This window comes from Limanda limanda, chromosome 16 (assembly GCF_963576545.1).
Source record: "Limanda limanda chromosome 16, fLimLim1.1, whole genome shotgun sequence".
Taxonomy (NCBI): Eukaryota; Metazoa; Chordata; class Actinopteri; order Pleuronectiformes; family Pleuronectidae; genus Limanda; species Limanda limanda.
The window spans coordinates 2,338,576-2,353,575 of NC_083651.1; the positions used below are offsets into that span (position 1 = coordinate 2,338,576).

Sequence of the window (15,000 nt, forward strand, 5' to 3'; positions counted from 1 at the left end):
AACCACAGAAAGTACAGTACAAGTACAAAGCACAGATAATACAGTATAAGTACAAACCACAGATAATACAGTACAAGTACATAACACAGAAAGTACAGTACAAGTACAAACCACAGACCTGCAGAGTACAAGTACATAACACAGAGGGTACAGTACAAGTACAAACCACAGAAAGTACAGTACAAGTACAAAGCACAGATAATACAGTATAAGTACAAACCACAGATAATACAGTACAAGTACATAACACAGAAAGTACAGTACAAGTACATAACACAGACCTTCAAAGTACAAATGCCGGATTGATTTAATTTCTGCTTCAGTAACATGTGTCCAGATGTTCTATTGAACATTTGTGACATTATTTAGATTAAGAAACAGGAGAAGAAGAATACTCATCTTTTATGGTCATATCCTTTTTATTTTCAACCTTAGAGGCATACCAAAGGATTACAAAATAATACTTCTATGTTCCCACCTCTCAATTCGATCTAAAACCCGATCGGTTCCTTTTCTAATCTCTCAAAACAAAAGACCAGACTCCTTCTCTTTGTGTGTATGTGACATGAAGCAGTCTGGTACTTGTTGTGTTGCCTCGTTGTTAAAGCGACGACAGCAGACACACAACGACGTGTCTCCAGCAGGAAGCTCGAGCCTCCTCACTGCCACACACACCTCGTTCTGTCTCAAACTTCTGTTGCCTCTGAAGAATCTGCAGAACACAAACCCCTGAGTTCTGTGAAGTCATCTCTCGGGTCCTTTTCATTTCCCTTCTTCTTCTGCCATCAGCTCCGTGTGTTTGTTGTTTCTGTTTCCACTGTTTCTCCTCTCATCTTACTCCCAGCATGCATTTCTCTAGCTCAGAATCCGTCCCCACATGTTTTTTAATGTCACATCGATCCCACACGAGACTCGTTTCTCTCTCCTCCGCTGCTCGGGCCGGTGGATTCAAGAAGCATCTGGAGTCACAGCGTTCACTCGACCTCATGAAGAGCGAGCGCCATCTCTCCCTGCTCAGTTTGAGATGTGTGAACACTTCACAGTTTATAGACACAGCAGCGAAGACGCTCATCATTACGTCTTCTTCTTCATCTGTTTCCTCGGTGATCGAAGGCGCCCAGGAGACACACAAGGCTCCGCCTCCTAAAGGGCATCAGAGGACGCTCACCACAGATTCAATTTAATAATATGAAAAAATCATATATGTTTCTGCAGACATGTGAAACACAGACTTTATATAAATCGATGCTATAATGCCTCCATAAAGTGAAGCCAAAACATCTGGATCGCCCCCTTGTGGCTGGTATAGGTACTAAAACTGCCACCTCCATGTTAACAAGTGGGACGTCTCCACTGCTGCTCACTGACAACGAGCAGAGAGATACAGATACAGGAGATGGTGACAGCATTAAAAGAAAAGAGTGTGTTTGTGTGTGTGTGTTTGTGTGTGTGTGTGATAGTGTGTGCGTGTGTGTGTGTGATAGTGTGTTTGTGTGTGTGTGTGTGTGTGTGTGTGATAGTGTGTTTGTGTGTGTGTGATGTCGGCAGGGTCTGCATCACACCACCTGTTAGATGTATGATGGAGTCGACACCCTGAGCACCGGCCCATTCTTACTGAGCTCAGGTCAGCAGGTGGCCTGTCGATACATTAGCGCCCCCCCCCCCCCAAGACACATGTGCTCTTTGTGTCACCCACAGAAAGGTCAGAGGTCAGAGGTCACCTTCGGGAACTCTCACTGACGGATTCAGCATTTTGCTCGAAGGGAAACTGAGCGAGCGGCTGAATTAAATCAATGTTTCACTGAGGACCAGCTTCAGTTTGAGACTCAGCAGGAAGCTGATTGTGTCTTTGTGTTGTGATGTAACAACTCGTGTGCAGTGAGAGAAAGAGACGCTACACAAAGGCTCTTATTCCTCTCTTGCTCTTTTTATTGTTCCCTCTGTTCTCTGCTCTTATCTGTCGTTTCTTCCGTGTTTTGCTTCTTTCTCTCGCTGTCCGTCCGTCTTTGTGTGTCTCCTGTTGTGCTGCCTGCACACAACCATTACCACTAAGCAGTGTGTAATCTTGCCACACACACACATGCAGTACACAACTCCTGATAGGGGGGGGGGATTATGTCTCTATCTCAACCAGACGGTGTTTTCTTTCTCAGCTGCTGACAAGACGAGTCAAAGAGAAGAATTCATAGATATCGACCATCAGGCCGTTTTCACATAAACCCCCCCCCCCCCCCCCCCAAAAAAAACACACAAACTCTGTTAATGAGTTTCTGCAACTTTCTCACAACACGTCCACCACTGAATTACTTGGAGAACAAAGGGGATTCATTTATCATTATAATTCAGGGTTCTAGTAGAAACGTATATATATCATTATGTTAATAATTGATTAACGATGGTAAATGATCAAATTAGTTCTTTACCACTTGAGGCTGTTGTTAGTTATTGTGAAAAATCAAGAGACAATTATTTTGTGTTGTGAATCTTATTTCTGTGATACCAGTGTCCATGAGATATTAGATTATGGGATGTGACCCTTCACCCACTCTAACAGATGTAATGAGTCTGTAAACCTGTAAACTGTGTTGTGTTATCACATGCATCAGGTGACCTCCAGTCTTCTGTATGTTGTATAATTCAATGACAAGTTACACCTCGGTTTGCAACCTCTGGTAATCCAATAAGAGAGAAGCTCCATCAATACGAGCAGCATCTGATAACCACTCACACACACAGACACACACAGACACACACACACAGACACACACAGACTGTCCGATCCTGTAATCATCTCAAACTGTCCGGTGTGTTAGATTATTCATCAAGGCCGTGCAGCTGCTGTGCCTCCAGGCGAGTTTCCCCCCCGCCTGTCATCTCTGCTTCTACTTCCACACACACACACACACAACGCTCGCCATCCATCACACATCAAACAACCTCCCGAGATAAATAATTAGCTTTGCATATCAATAAATTCATTAACATGTACATAACTTACCGGGGACGCGTTCCTCCGCTGAATGCTCTGGACAGTTCCAAAGAGAAATGTCGGATGAGTTAATTTCTGTGGTTTTTTTAAAGAAACTTTTCTGACCCAAAGTGGACAAACCTGGAGAAGTGCTTTCACAGCATCTCTGAAATGCACCAGAGATTAGGAAAGAGAGAGTTTGAGTGACAGGTTGTCAAACTCCTCTGAAATGTGGCCAAAGTGTTTCCTCTCAGCTGCAGAGTCATGAAGAAACATCTCCCTCTGCCCGTGTGGATTCAGAGTTTTATATGAACTCGTCTCAGAGGAAGGATTAAAATGTCCTGACAGGAGACATCCGACTCGACTGGTGTCCACTGGGACGGACCAGGAGGGACCAGGAGGGACGCTGATGCTCTGAGGGACATTCACCTGATTAGATCCTGCAGAAAACTGAATGAGACCAACAGAGTTTCTGTCTGTGGATCAAAACTAGAATAAAGAAAATAACAGATGCTTCACTGACATTAAAGCAGAGGAAAGAGTGTTATGAAGAGCAATGATTACAGTTTAACAGGGGGGGGGGGGGGATTCAGTAATGACCACTGTCATGTTGCCAAGGGAAGAGCTCAAAAAAGCGTCAGGTAATAACAGTTATTACACAGTCGTTACATCCTCAGGCTTTTTATAGCAATTTGCCGTCAGGAAGTGGAAATATGTGAAAGGTTAGTTCAGAAGAGGAGGAGGAAGAAGAGGAGGAAGGTGAGGAGGAAGGTGAGGAGGAAGAAGAGGAGGAAGAAGAGGAGGAAGAGGAGGAGGAAGGTGAGGAGGAAGGTGAGGAGGAAGAAGGGGAGGATGAAGAAGATGGGGAAGATGAGGAGGAAGAAGAGGAGGAAGGTGAAGAGGAAGAAGAGGAGGAAGGTGAGGAAGAAGAGGAGGATGAAGAAGAGGAGGGAGGTGAGGAGGAAGAAGAGGAGGAAGGTGAGGAGGAAGGTGAGGAGGGAGAAGAGGAGGAAGAAGAGGAGGAAGGTGAGGAGGAAGAAGAGGAGGAAGGTGAGGAGGAAGAATAGGAGGAAGAAGACGAGGAAGGTGAGGAGGAAGAGGAGGAGGAAGGTGAAGAGGAAGGTGAGGAGGAAGAAGTAGAGGAAGGTGAGGAGGGAGGAAGGTGAGGAGGAAGGTGAGGAGGAAGAAGAGGAGGAAGGTGAGGAGGAAGGTGAGGAGGAAGAAGTAGAGGAAGGTGAGGAGGGAGGAAGGTGAAGAGGAAGAAGAGGAGGAAGGGGAGGATGAAGAAGAGGAGGGAGGTGAGGAGGAAGAGGAGGAGGAGGAGGAGGAGAAGTAGGAAGAAGAGGAGGAAGAAGAGGAGGAAGGTGAGAGGAGAGTGAATCGGTTTTGAGGCTAGAAAGAGCGAGTTCTCACTCTGAGTGAAGAAGTGTTTCTATCGTCTGCAGCAGAAGAAGAAGCCGAGCTGAACAGGTTGAGGATGAAGTGACTCCTCCTCTTCATCATTCTGCACCGGCTCTCCTCCTCTTCATCATTCTGCACCGGCTCTTCTCCTCTTCATCATTCTGCACCGGCTCTTCTTCTCTTCAGTGTTTCTGATGCTGGAGGATGTGTGTGATGTTCTGGAAGCTTCTGACCAGATGATTTTAATCCTCTACATTCTATATTCCTGTCCTGTCCAAGTGACTTGTTCTCTCTCTCTGAGTAGAGGATGATTTCAGACACACGTCAACTCTCTTTCCACCGCTGCTGTAGAGACATGTCTAAGAACCCGACCTGGGAATTGAGCAGTTTAATTTTCCTTCCCTTACCTTTGGCCTCCGAGGAGTTAAACTCACGCTGGTTCGATTCCTCAGCTTCATTTACATCTAATTAGAATGAAGTCAGATCTGTGTTCACAGGTCTAGGATCAGTTTCTGGCTCCAGGAGGAGGAAGAGTGTGAGATCTGATCCCTTTGTCCTGCAGGGTTCAATGTGCTGGAGGGTAAAAGGCTCGAGGCAACAATACTACAACCACCTGAATCTCTGTCCAGTTGCATTGTGGGTAGGGCAGGATGAAGAATGTGTGGAATATAAAGCTGTGTCTCAATCCTTCGTCCGCTGCAGAGACCGGCTTCTCCCGCCCTGACATCCGTCTCCTAGCAACAGAGCCTCGGACGACGTATGGTTGATTAAAAACATGGAGAAGATGTGTTTTTGTTAAATGTGTTGTGTCAGCTGTTCAGTTGAGTGATTGCATTTAAAATTAAATCCGTCTGACGTTTTCCTTTCGCTTTTTGCCGCCATTAACTCTTTGAAAAACGATGAATCCTGGGACACGTCGGGCCGAGAAGGATCCACGCGTCGGAACCAGAACACGCAGAACTGTAAAAGTCTCGTTGCTCCGCTGTGATGCGGATCAGGGATCAGGGTTCAGGGATCAGGGTTCAGGGTTCAGGGTTCAGGGTTCAGGGTTCGGGGTTCAGGGTTCAGGGTTCAGGGTTCAGGGATCAGGGTTCAGGGTTCAGGGTTCAGGGTTCAGGGTTCAGGGTTCAGGGTTCAGGGTTCGGGGTTCAGGGTTCAGGGTTCAGGGTTCAGGGATCAGGGATCAGGGTTCAGGGTTCAGGGTTCAGGGATCAGGGTTCAGGGTTCAGGGTTCGGGGTTCAGGGTTCAGGGTTCAGGGTTCAGGGTTCAGGGTTCAGGGTTCAGGGTTCAGGGTTCAGGGTTCAGGGTTCAGGGTTCAGGGTTCGACTGCAGCAGCTGAAGGAAGCTCAGTGTTCGTCTGATTCAAGTGAATCGATCAGTTTCCTCCTTTAGCTTCTTCACAGGAGCTGGAGCTGAGCAACAGGTCGCTGTCTGTGCAGAGGGGGGGGGAAGGTGCATGTCCAGGGTAAACAAGGAGGAGATGCACCCTCAGGGGGAGGGGGGTGCACTCGTGTTACACAACCCATGAGCCGGAGGTGTTCAGTCTGGAGTGTGTTGATGCAGACGGTTGCACTCGAGCTCAAGCTGCTGCCGACTCCTTCCAGAGGGGGGGGGTAGGGGGGGTGAGAGGAGTGGGGGGGGAGTGGGGGTCTGAAATCAACAATCTGATGTAGGTTTTGTTTTTGTGAAAGTGTGAGAGAGCTGATCTGAGTCCTCTGTGCATGTGCAGGCAGGGAACTCAGACGTGAGGCTGCAGGAGAACTAGTTTATCTAAAAACCCTCATGACACTGGGAGAGGGAGAGAGAGAGAGAGAGAGAGAGAGAGAGAGAGAGAGGGAGAGAGAGAGAGAGAGAGAGAGAGAGAGAGAGAGAGAGAGAGAGAGAGAGAGAGAGAGGGAGAGGGAGAGGGAGAGAGAAAGAGAGAGAAAGAGAGAGAAAGAGGGAGACAGAGAGAGAGAGAGAGAGAGAGAGAGAGTTGCATGAATAAACTCCCGCTGTAGGGTTAACCTTTAATCTCCTCACACACACACACACACACACACACACACACACACACACACACACACACACACGCACACACACACACACACACACACACACACACACACACACACACACACACACACACACACACACACACAGACAGATGAAATACAATACAAATCCCATTGTCCAGGTCCCAGGTCTCTGGTCTCAGGTCCAGGATCCAGATTCCTCTGTGACTTTAACTCTGAACCAGAGATTTCATTAGAATTTCATCTTCTTCCCTGAAAGCCTCGTCCACTGGTGCTGCTCGTGGTTTGAATGTAATATTATACAAATGCGTATATGTGCAGGTTTTGTTGTTGTGTATTTACCGGACTTGATATTCTCCAGCTCTGGTTAGCAGTGATCTGAATGGATTCTGCTATGTGACCATTAAATATGTTTGAACCCAGTGGGACAGAACGTGAGCACGGAGCCTGAAGACCAACATCCAGCAGATCTTTCCTCCTCTGGTTCTTATTGTGATGATAAAACAGACAAAAGAACAATGATCTCAGCAGCTTGACGTGTGTGAGGAGGTTTTCTTCCTCTCAGATGTTTCCCAGCGAGTGAGAGCATCACGCTGAGGAGATCTGAGCGTCAGAGCGTCGGTTCTCTGGGTTCACGAGCATCCAGCTGTTTGTTGGAGCCGCTCCACGACATCACAGGCTGCTCTGGACCTGGATCCTCACCTCATTACACGGGTAGGATCCAGGTTCTCTTTGTAGACCCTGGTTTGCAGTGACTGTTCCCGCGTTGAGGGCCATTGATTTAGATTCTGGTGACGTCCACAGGAAGGGGGCAGGAGTGAGTCACCGGCCACCTGCGATCTCGCCCTGACATTAGCTCAGACTCCTGCTGTTGCTAAGGAGACAAAGTGAGCAGCAGCCGACGTCCTCAAAGTTCAGTTTATCTCAGAATAGTGGAGAACGTTGAGTCCGCCTCCTCGTGAGGCGTGAGGACCTTTACGTTCTGACAGGAAACGGAGACAGAGCATGTGACCTGCAACCGACGGCCCGGAGAGAAGAATCCTGAGGTCATTTCATTTCTATTTCCAGCCACTTTCATTCCTCTGTTCTTCATTTCCTGTCATCAGCCTTGCGGTCACCAGCTTGGTGGAGATGCTGAACGTCTCTCGTGGTTTTTATTTGGTTTCCTGTGACTTCCTCCTCTGACCTCCTCCGGCTCCAAACCAAATCAAACCGCAGCACAAAGACGGAGCCTGATTAAAACCTCGGCTCTGAGGTGTTGATGGGATTTGTCCAGGAATAGTTTGCATTTCATTCCGGCTGCGGTGAAGTAGCACGAGCAACGTGTTCCCCATTTATTCAGTCATTGCTTTAAACTGGACAAACTGATGTGATAATGAAACGTTAGATTTATGCTTTAATTTGCTCAAACAGGGTTTTAACTCTGCGGTGGTTATTGGTTATAAAAGGTTTATTGGTGGATTCTGGTCAGAATGTCCTGCAGCTCTTGTCCATAAGAGAACAGGACAGACCTGACCAGTTCAAGAGATAAACAGAAGCATTAATAACCATTAACAGACCTCGGGTTGATCTGCTGGAGACACCGAGACGAGGATCAGAGAAGACGAACATCAAACCTGTTTCCTGGCAACAGAGACAAAAACTGAGAAGATCTGAGTCTTCATCATTCTGCTTGATCATGTTAGGTTACCGTCGGACACGTAGCTCATCGTGGAAGAAACTTTGTTGACTTTTTATTCCTGTTTTTCCTCCTCTGCTCTGATTCCTGTGTTGCTGTTATATTAATATTAATTAACACCACAGGTATAAATAATCTGGTCCAGAAGGAAAATGATTTCTCTCCGTCGCTGCCAACGAAACTCATCAAACGAGCAGAACTTGAGTCTCTGAGGATTCGACGTCTTCATCTCCGTCGTTGCTCTGGATTTTAGTTCACGTTGAATTAAAAACTTTGTTGTGTAAGATTCTCTGTCCTGATGCTTTAAATAAACTGGAGCTTAAAATGTCATGTTTTTATATTCAATTTAAATGAAAAAAACACTATTTAATTCAAGTTAATTACCATTTAGAAATAATATGTTAGGATGGTGATTACATAAAGACTGTGACAACTAAAAAAATGATAAAATATACATAATTAGAATTATTTTTGATCTTTTTACATGTATGTTTCTAAGGATTTTGTAAAACATGCATACAATTTAAAAACGTTTAAAAGTGGGTGTAAATAATCCCAACATATCTGCTTATATTACAAATGAATATGAGCCTTTCATATAGACGTATAAGTATCAGCCTTTATGTCATCAGATTTACACAGATATGAAAACTTTTATTTGAAAGATTATAATAATACAAAATCAGAATCTACTTGTTATTATATATTTTAACATTTGTCTAATGAGATAAGGGAGATTTCTGATAAATGTGGATCAATATGACAGAATCAAAATGCTGCGACTGTGTGAAAACATTATCATGTGGAAATCAATCAGATCCATATAACAAGTTATTTGTTCTATTTTAATTTTCTCTGTTGTTCTGAACACAGAAGAACTTGTTCCGGGAGCTGAAGCAGAATTCTCCTGTCGCTCGATATCGAAGCTTTGATTAATGTTGTGTTAATTTTGGTCTTTTCATGGGATTTGTTGAGTCTGAAAAAAATGTTCCGGACTTATTATCTAGTAATTACAAGTCGGAAAGTCAAACATTGACACAAAAGCATGAAATGTTAAAATGCAATCGAAGGAAAAACCCAGCGAAGACAAAGTCTGTGCGATTCTAAAGGTATTAATTACCGAGGTTGAGCAGTGTATTAATCTTGTTGGTTAATTAACGAGCTCTTGTCTCTGGAAGCTTCGGCCTCGGAGCGTCTGGAGCCGCTGGGACGTTTGAGAACTTCAGTGCTCGGTCCTCAGCTCTCTGTGAGAGGGGGGGGGGGGTGTCATTAGCTTCACCGGAGACAGGAAGTGTGTAAATGTGTCAGACAAGGGAGTAATTAGCTAATGAGGATCTGTGTGTGAGTGTGTGAGTGAGTGAGTGACAGACTCGACTGGTCGGTCACAGAAACACGGATCCTAATCGCTGCTGCTCCTTTCTCTCCGATTGAGAAAGTTCTTTGTTTAAACATTTTTAAATGAGCTCAAGGCAACAGAGACTTTCAAACAACAAACACACACACACACACACACACACACACACACACACACACTTCACGCATCATTATTAGGCCATGAAATATTTAATGCAGGGGCCTCTCGGCTCCAGGAACTGATGAATCAATGAGCACAAAGTAATAAATAGTTCATTTTAGAGCCTTCACCCATCAAGGGCCCATTAACTGAACATGCAGCGGCAGTATTTTCCACTTGTTATTTATGCACACACACACACACACACACACAGCCTGAGTGTGTGTCTGTGTGTGTGAAGCAGGTAAACAGAGGATCATGTTCCTGCCTTTACACAACACAGTAGCTGGAGGGGGAGGAGCCTGAGGGCGACAATTAACCAAACCTCAGAAGCTTCTGACTGTGTTTACCTCACCTGTTCGATTCCTGTTACCGATCCTCCTCTCCCCCCTCCCTCTCTCTCTCTCTCTCTCACACACACAGACACACAATCTGGCAGTTTTCATGAGCAACAGTTTGATTATTTTTTACATAAGTTAACGTAGAATCCTTGCTAACACGTCGTGACTCTCTCTCTCTTTGACGAGTCACATGTTGACGTTGGATTATTTTTCGGGATCCGAGCTGCAGACGTGTGATAAATCAGTGTATTAAATTGAAAATGTCTTTGAAGCTTCTCAGTTTACTCTCGGCTGGACGATAAAAGTCTCTGTGACGTAAAGATCCCGGTGAAATAGAAATGAAATACAAGATACGTGAATATGAAACTCACAAACAACCAGAGTATGATATTAATTGCTCTCTTCTCTCTCCTCTTTCCTCACAGACAGTAACTTTGTCCTGGGGAACGCTCAGGTCCAGTCCCTCTACCCCATCGTCTACTGCTCCGACGGCTTCTGTGAGCTCACCGGCTACGCCCGCGCCGAGCTCATGCAGAAGAGCTGCGCGTGTCACTTCCTGTACGGCCCGGAAACCAGCGACCAGTCCACGGCCAAGATCCAAGGAGCCCTGGACGAGAGGAAGGAGTTCAAGACCGAGCTGGTGTTCTACAAGAAGGAAGGTGAGACCAGGAGAAAGCATCTGTTACTTATGTTTTGCAGCAGAAACAGAAATGTGTTTATTAAGTGTGGATGTATAATGTGTACTTCACCGTTGCTGCGTTGTGTAACCGTGTGCAACGACATTTTCAGCTCACGCACTCGTGCTGTGACCCACAATGTATTTACCGTCCTTGCAAACAGTCAAACCTCTTGGTTCCAGCTGAGCAGGAACCTGCAGCTGACCTGTTGTGTAATTCTCTCTCATGTGAGAACTTATATTTCACTGTTGTATCTGTTACTCGTGAGTGTGTGTTTTATTTATAAAGCACATTTGATACACAGTAATAAATTCATGGTGCACAGGGACATTAAAAACAACACAGAGGCCAAATTAGAAATCTATAATCCATCTTTAATCAATTAAAAGTCAGATATAATATTTAATTCAACATAATTTCATGGAAATGGTTTCAGTAGATTTAATATAATCCTGCCAACGGACAATCAGCTTCTCGGTGGAGATAATTCACGTTTCCACATTAGATTGTCGTTCTTTAACGTTAAAAGACCTTTTTTCTCTTCATGCATTTCATCACAGTCAATCACATGTTTCAGTCGTCGACATTCAGCAGAACAAAGAATTGTAAAAGGTAGAGAAATGGTAGAAAACAGGTCTGAAGCTTCAGGAGAAGTTTCCTCTCGTGGTTTGTTCAGATCTTCAGGAGAAGCTGAGGGAAGAGAAGTGAAAACACAGAGAAAGAGAAATCCTGAAGGAGAAGAGTGAATAAAGAGCTGCAAGAAGAAGAAACCCTCATTCATCCGCTCTTTATTAATTATTGATAAGTGAAAGCTGTGGTGAATGATGTGTGTGGACAACGAGGAGGTGAAGAGGAGTCACATGTGAGCTGTGAGCCTGACAGAAAACAAACACACAAACACAAAGGAGAAGGTTGGTGCTTTTCTCCAGGGGAACAAGGAGAAAGAATAAACACACATTCATATCCAGTTCTCTCTCTGACGCCTCGGGCTCAGTTTTAAAATTGCTTTTAGAGCAGACGCTCATATTCATATCATCAGGATTTACTGTACAACACGAGACATTTGGCTTCAGCTGCTCTTTTCATAACGAGGCCGATAAATACACACGACAAACACACAACAAACACACACTCTGAAAAGCACTGAATCAAGTACTGATGGTGTTTTTGTTGTTAAAGTCTTTTTAATAATACTTTACGAGCTAATATTATGATAAACTGTGTTGGTTTATACAGTTTATTAGGTTTTATATGGAATATTAAGGAGAGTGTGTATCAAGAGTATTAAATAAAACATATTGTCCTAATTTAAATTTAGTCTTGTTAAGGAATAAGCTTCTTGTTGTTCTTCTCATGTTCTCATCACACCACACAGACTTTATACTTTTAAACTTTCAGACGTGTACAAATACACAGAAAGTAAACGCACAGTACATCCAATGTTGTACTTCTACTGTCTGAGCTGCATCTTCTGAAAGGAAACATGTTCTGCTCATACTCAGTATGTGTTTCATCGAGATTCCACAGAATCCACAGGACAGATTATTATAGAACTTGTTGGAACAAGAAGAAGAAGAAGTTTATTTTCGGTTAATTTAATGTTGTGAGATCAGACGTTTTTCAACATTTTCCATGATTTCTCAGAGAATAATTCATGGATCTAAATAAAATTTGGTGCAGATCCAAATAGAAAAGTGGATCAAGTGAATTTAAATGTGTTTTTATAGAGGAACATTTGAGTCTTGGTGGAAACATGAACTCGACTTTGAGAGACTTTCTAGTTTCCAGCTTTTCTCTTCTTTTCTCCGTCCACGTGTTCCTGTTCAGAGTCTGTTCGGTTACTGGTGAAATTAAATCTCCATATTACATTAACAACAATATGCTCCAATGAATGAATATTAATCCACATATATCACCAACAGGTTTTCCCCAGTTATTAATTATTCATGCGGATGCAGAACAGACGAGTTTTAACTGTCTCTGTTTCCCACCGGGCTCCAGTCAAAGGGACAAATCCTGAATATGAGTCGGGGTGTTTGTATCGAGCTAATCCCCCCCCCCCCCGCTCCCTGAGCCGCATGGTGAACACACCTGATCCGCCGCCGGCTCGAGTCCCAGGAAACCGTCGGCCGTGTACGAAGCGCGGCTCATGGTGTCACGGGTTTGGAGATTAAAGCTGAGTAACACGAAACCAGAGCAGCTGGTTTCACTGGGATTTCATGTGTTTATGCAGCAGCCAGCAGGGGGCACTGGTCCTGACTCATGGTGATATTCATGAGTCCGATGTTTTTATTTGTAGGCAGCAGAGAAAAGACCAAAATAAGAAGGAATCAGTTCAACACGTTTATTCATGTGTTTCACTGAGAGACTTGATCCCTCGTTACAGAGAACATGCAGACGGGAGTCAGGCCCACATACACTGACCTCAATGACCTCACTGACCTCTGTGACCTCAGTGACCCCTGTCAGATACATACACCGCTGAAAACAGTTTAAAACATCTGGACACATCTGCTCCAGGAAATCATAGACTTCTGTTCAGGAAGAGGAATAAATGATCTTTGGACAGAGTCACAGACGAGACTGAAAATACTGAGAGAGGAAAAGTTAGATTGGGATTTTTCATGAGATTTGCTGACAGTAATTAAGGTGAAGACAACGTCAGGTTCCACTTCAGGTTCTTCTCCTGTCGGCCAGAAACAATCATGAGAAGCTGCAGTTACACAGAAAACAGTCGAGAAGAACGTCCACTGTTTGTCCACATTGATCCACAATGAAAAACCTTTGTTTGTATTATGGAATGTTTGGATGAACTTCTATGAAACGTGTCCAGACTCAGATAATGAACCTCATCCATCAAACCACGTTCTCCTCTGTTGCCGTGGTGACGTTCACATTTCTGGTTTTGAGTGAAATGTCTCAAAACCTAATGAAACAGATTCTGATGGAACTCGTCAGGTCGTTAGAGTCGAGGTGTCGGCGGCTCGTTCTCTTTCCTCCGTCGCTGAAGGACAATCAACAGCTTCTAATTATGAGTTAATTAGTTAATCAGTGGCACATTGTGTTAGTCTGTAAAAACCCATTAGGACCAAACACATCTTATCTAATTATGAACACGTTTGAAGTTTCCACCGCTGGTCGTTATTTACAGAGGATTCCTTCATGCAGAGGACAGTGGAACCAGAAGGACAGAGACCATGTGTGTGTGTGTGTGTCTCTGCAGGTTCTCAGTTCTGGTGTCTCCTGGACATCGTCCCCATCAAGAATGAGAAGGGTGAAGTGGTTCTGTACCTCGTGTCCCACAAAGACATCTCGGACAAGAAGAAGGACCACGACCCGGAACATGGACCCGACACCGGTGAGTTTAAAGACATCTTTTTGATTGATTGATTGATTGATTATTGAAATCATAAACTCTACTCACCTGAACGTACTGTACTCGCCACCTGAGGTTTGTCCAAACGCCAAATTCACCACATCACCTCCGAGCCTCAGGGGAACTTCTAGAAACTTTAACCTTAAATCATATCCATGGATGTATTATAAATAACGTACCATATTTATTTAGAGGGCCACTTTCTTCAATTACCTATGATAAGTATTGTAAGAACATAAAATCAAACAAACACATTAAAACGTCGATGTCACAGCTCGATTCCTGAAGAAGCTGAATTCCAGATGCACAGTTACAGAATCTGATGAGACTGATGCTGTGGATATATATCAAGTAATAACTAAAATGATAAAAGGAGAAAAGATGAAATACCTTATTCTAAATTGGCAAATATTTAATATCAAAAGCTCCTTGAACAAAGGCACAATTTCCTCTAATACTTGTCGACCACATTTTCCATGTTAAACATTCTCAGATTCAAATAAAAGCTTCTTCTGTCTCATGACTCATCTTCACTGAAGAGATGGAACATGATTTTTGATCAGTGAAGGTTTTGTCTTCAGCTGTGAAGAGTCACAACATCTCTCTTTGTTTCGGGCAAACGACGATTAAGCGTCTATTAATCATCTGAACGGCTCTTATCTTTTCCATCTGTCATCTTCTCCCCAGTGTAAATCTCAGCCTGATTAAATAAATGCCTGTTTGAAAATTACGTTGATATGAATGAGTGCCTCTAATAAAAATGCACGTGGCAACATAACGAGTCTGTCGGAGATAAACACACGTTTCATCATCCGCTGTGAGATGTGCAGATACTTGAGGGAAGACGTCTCTGTTGAAATGATCCGGCAGATTTCTGTGAGTTAATTAGAAGCATCGAGGAATAAACTGATGCTGGAAATATGCAAATATACAGATGTTGGCTCTCAGAAGTTGGGACGTAAAAATACATCTTGTGAAACGATAAATGAAAACATCAGTTCGATCTCAGACTTTAATCCAAACAACGACA

General features: G+C 44.0%; 1 protein-coding gene across 1 annotated transcript in view; it reads left to right on the plus strand.

Moving 5' to 3' along the window:
* kcnh3 (potassium voltage-gated channel, subfamily H (eag-related), member 3) overlaps positions 1–15,000 on the plus strand; it is a 96,632-nt gene that overhangs the window by 48,934 nt on the left and 32,698 nt on the right. Inside the window, exons 2-3 of the mRNA XM_061088484.1 lie at positions 10,343–10,576; positions 13,818–13,952. Of these exons, the coding sequence (XP_060944467.1) occupies positions 10,343–10,576; positions 13,818–13,952 (369 nt within the window). The remainder of the gene's footprint in view (positions 1–10,342; positions 10,577–13,817; positions 13,953–15,000) is intronic.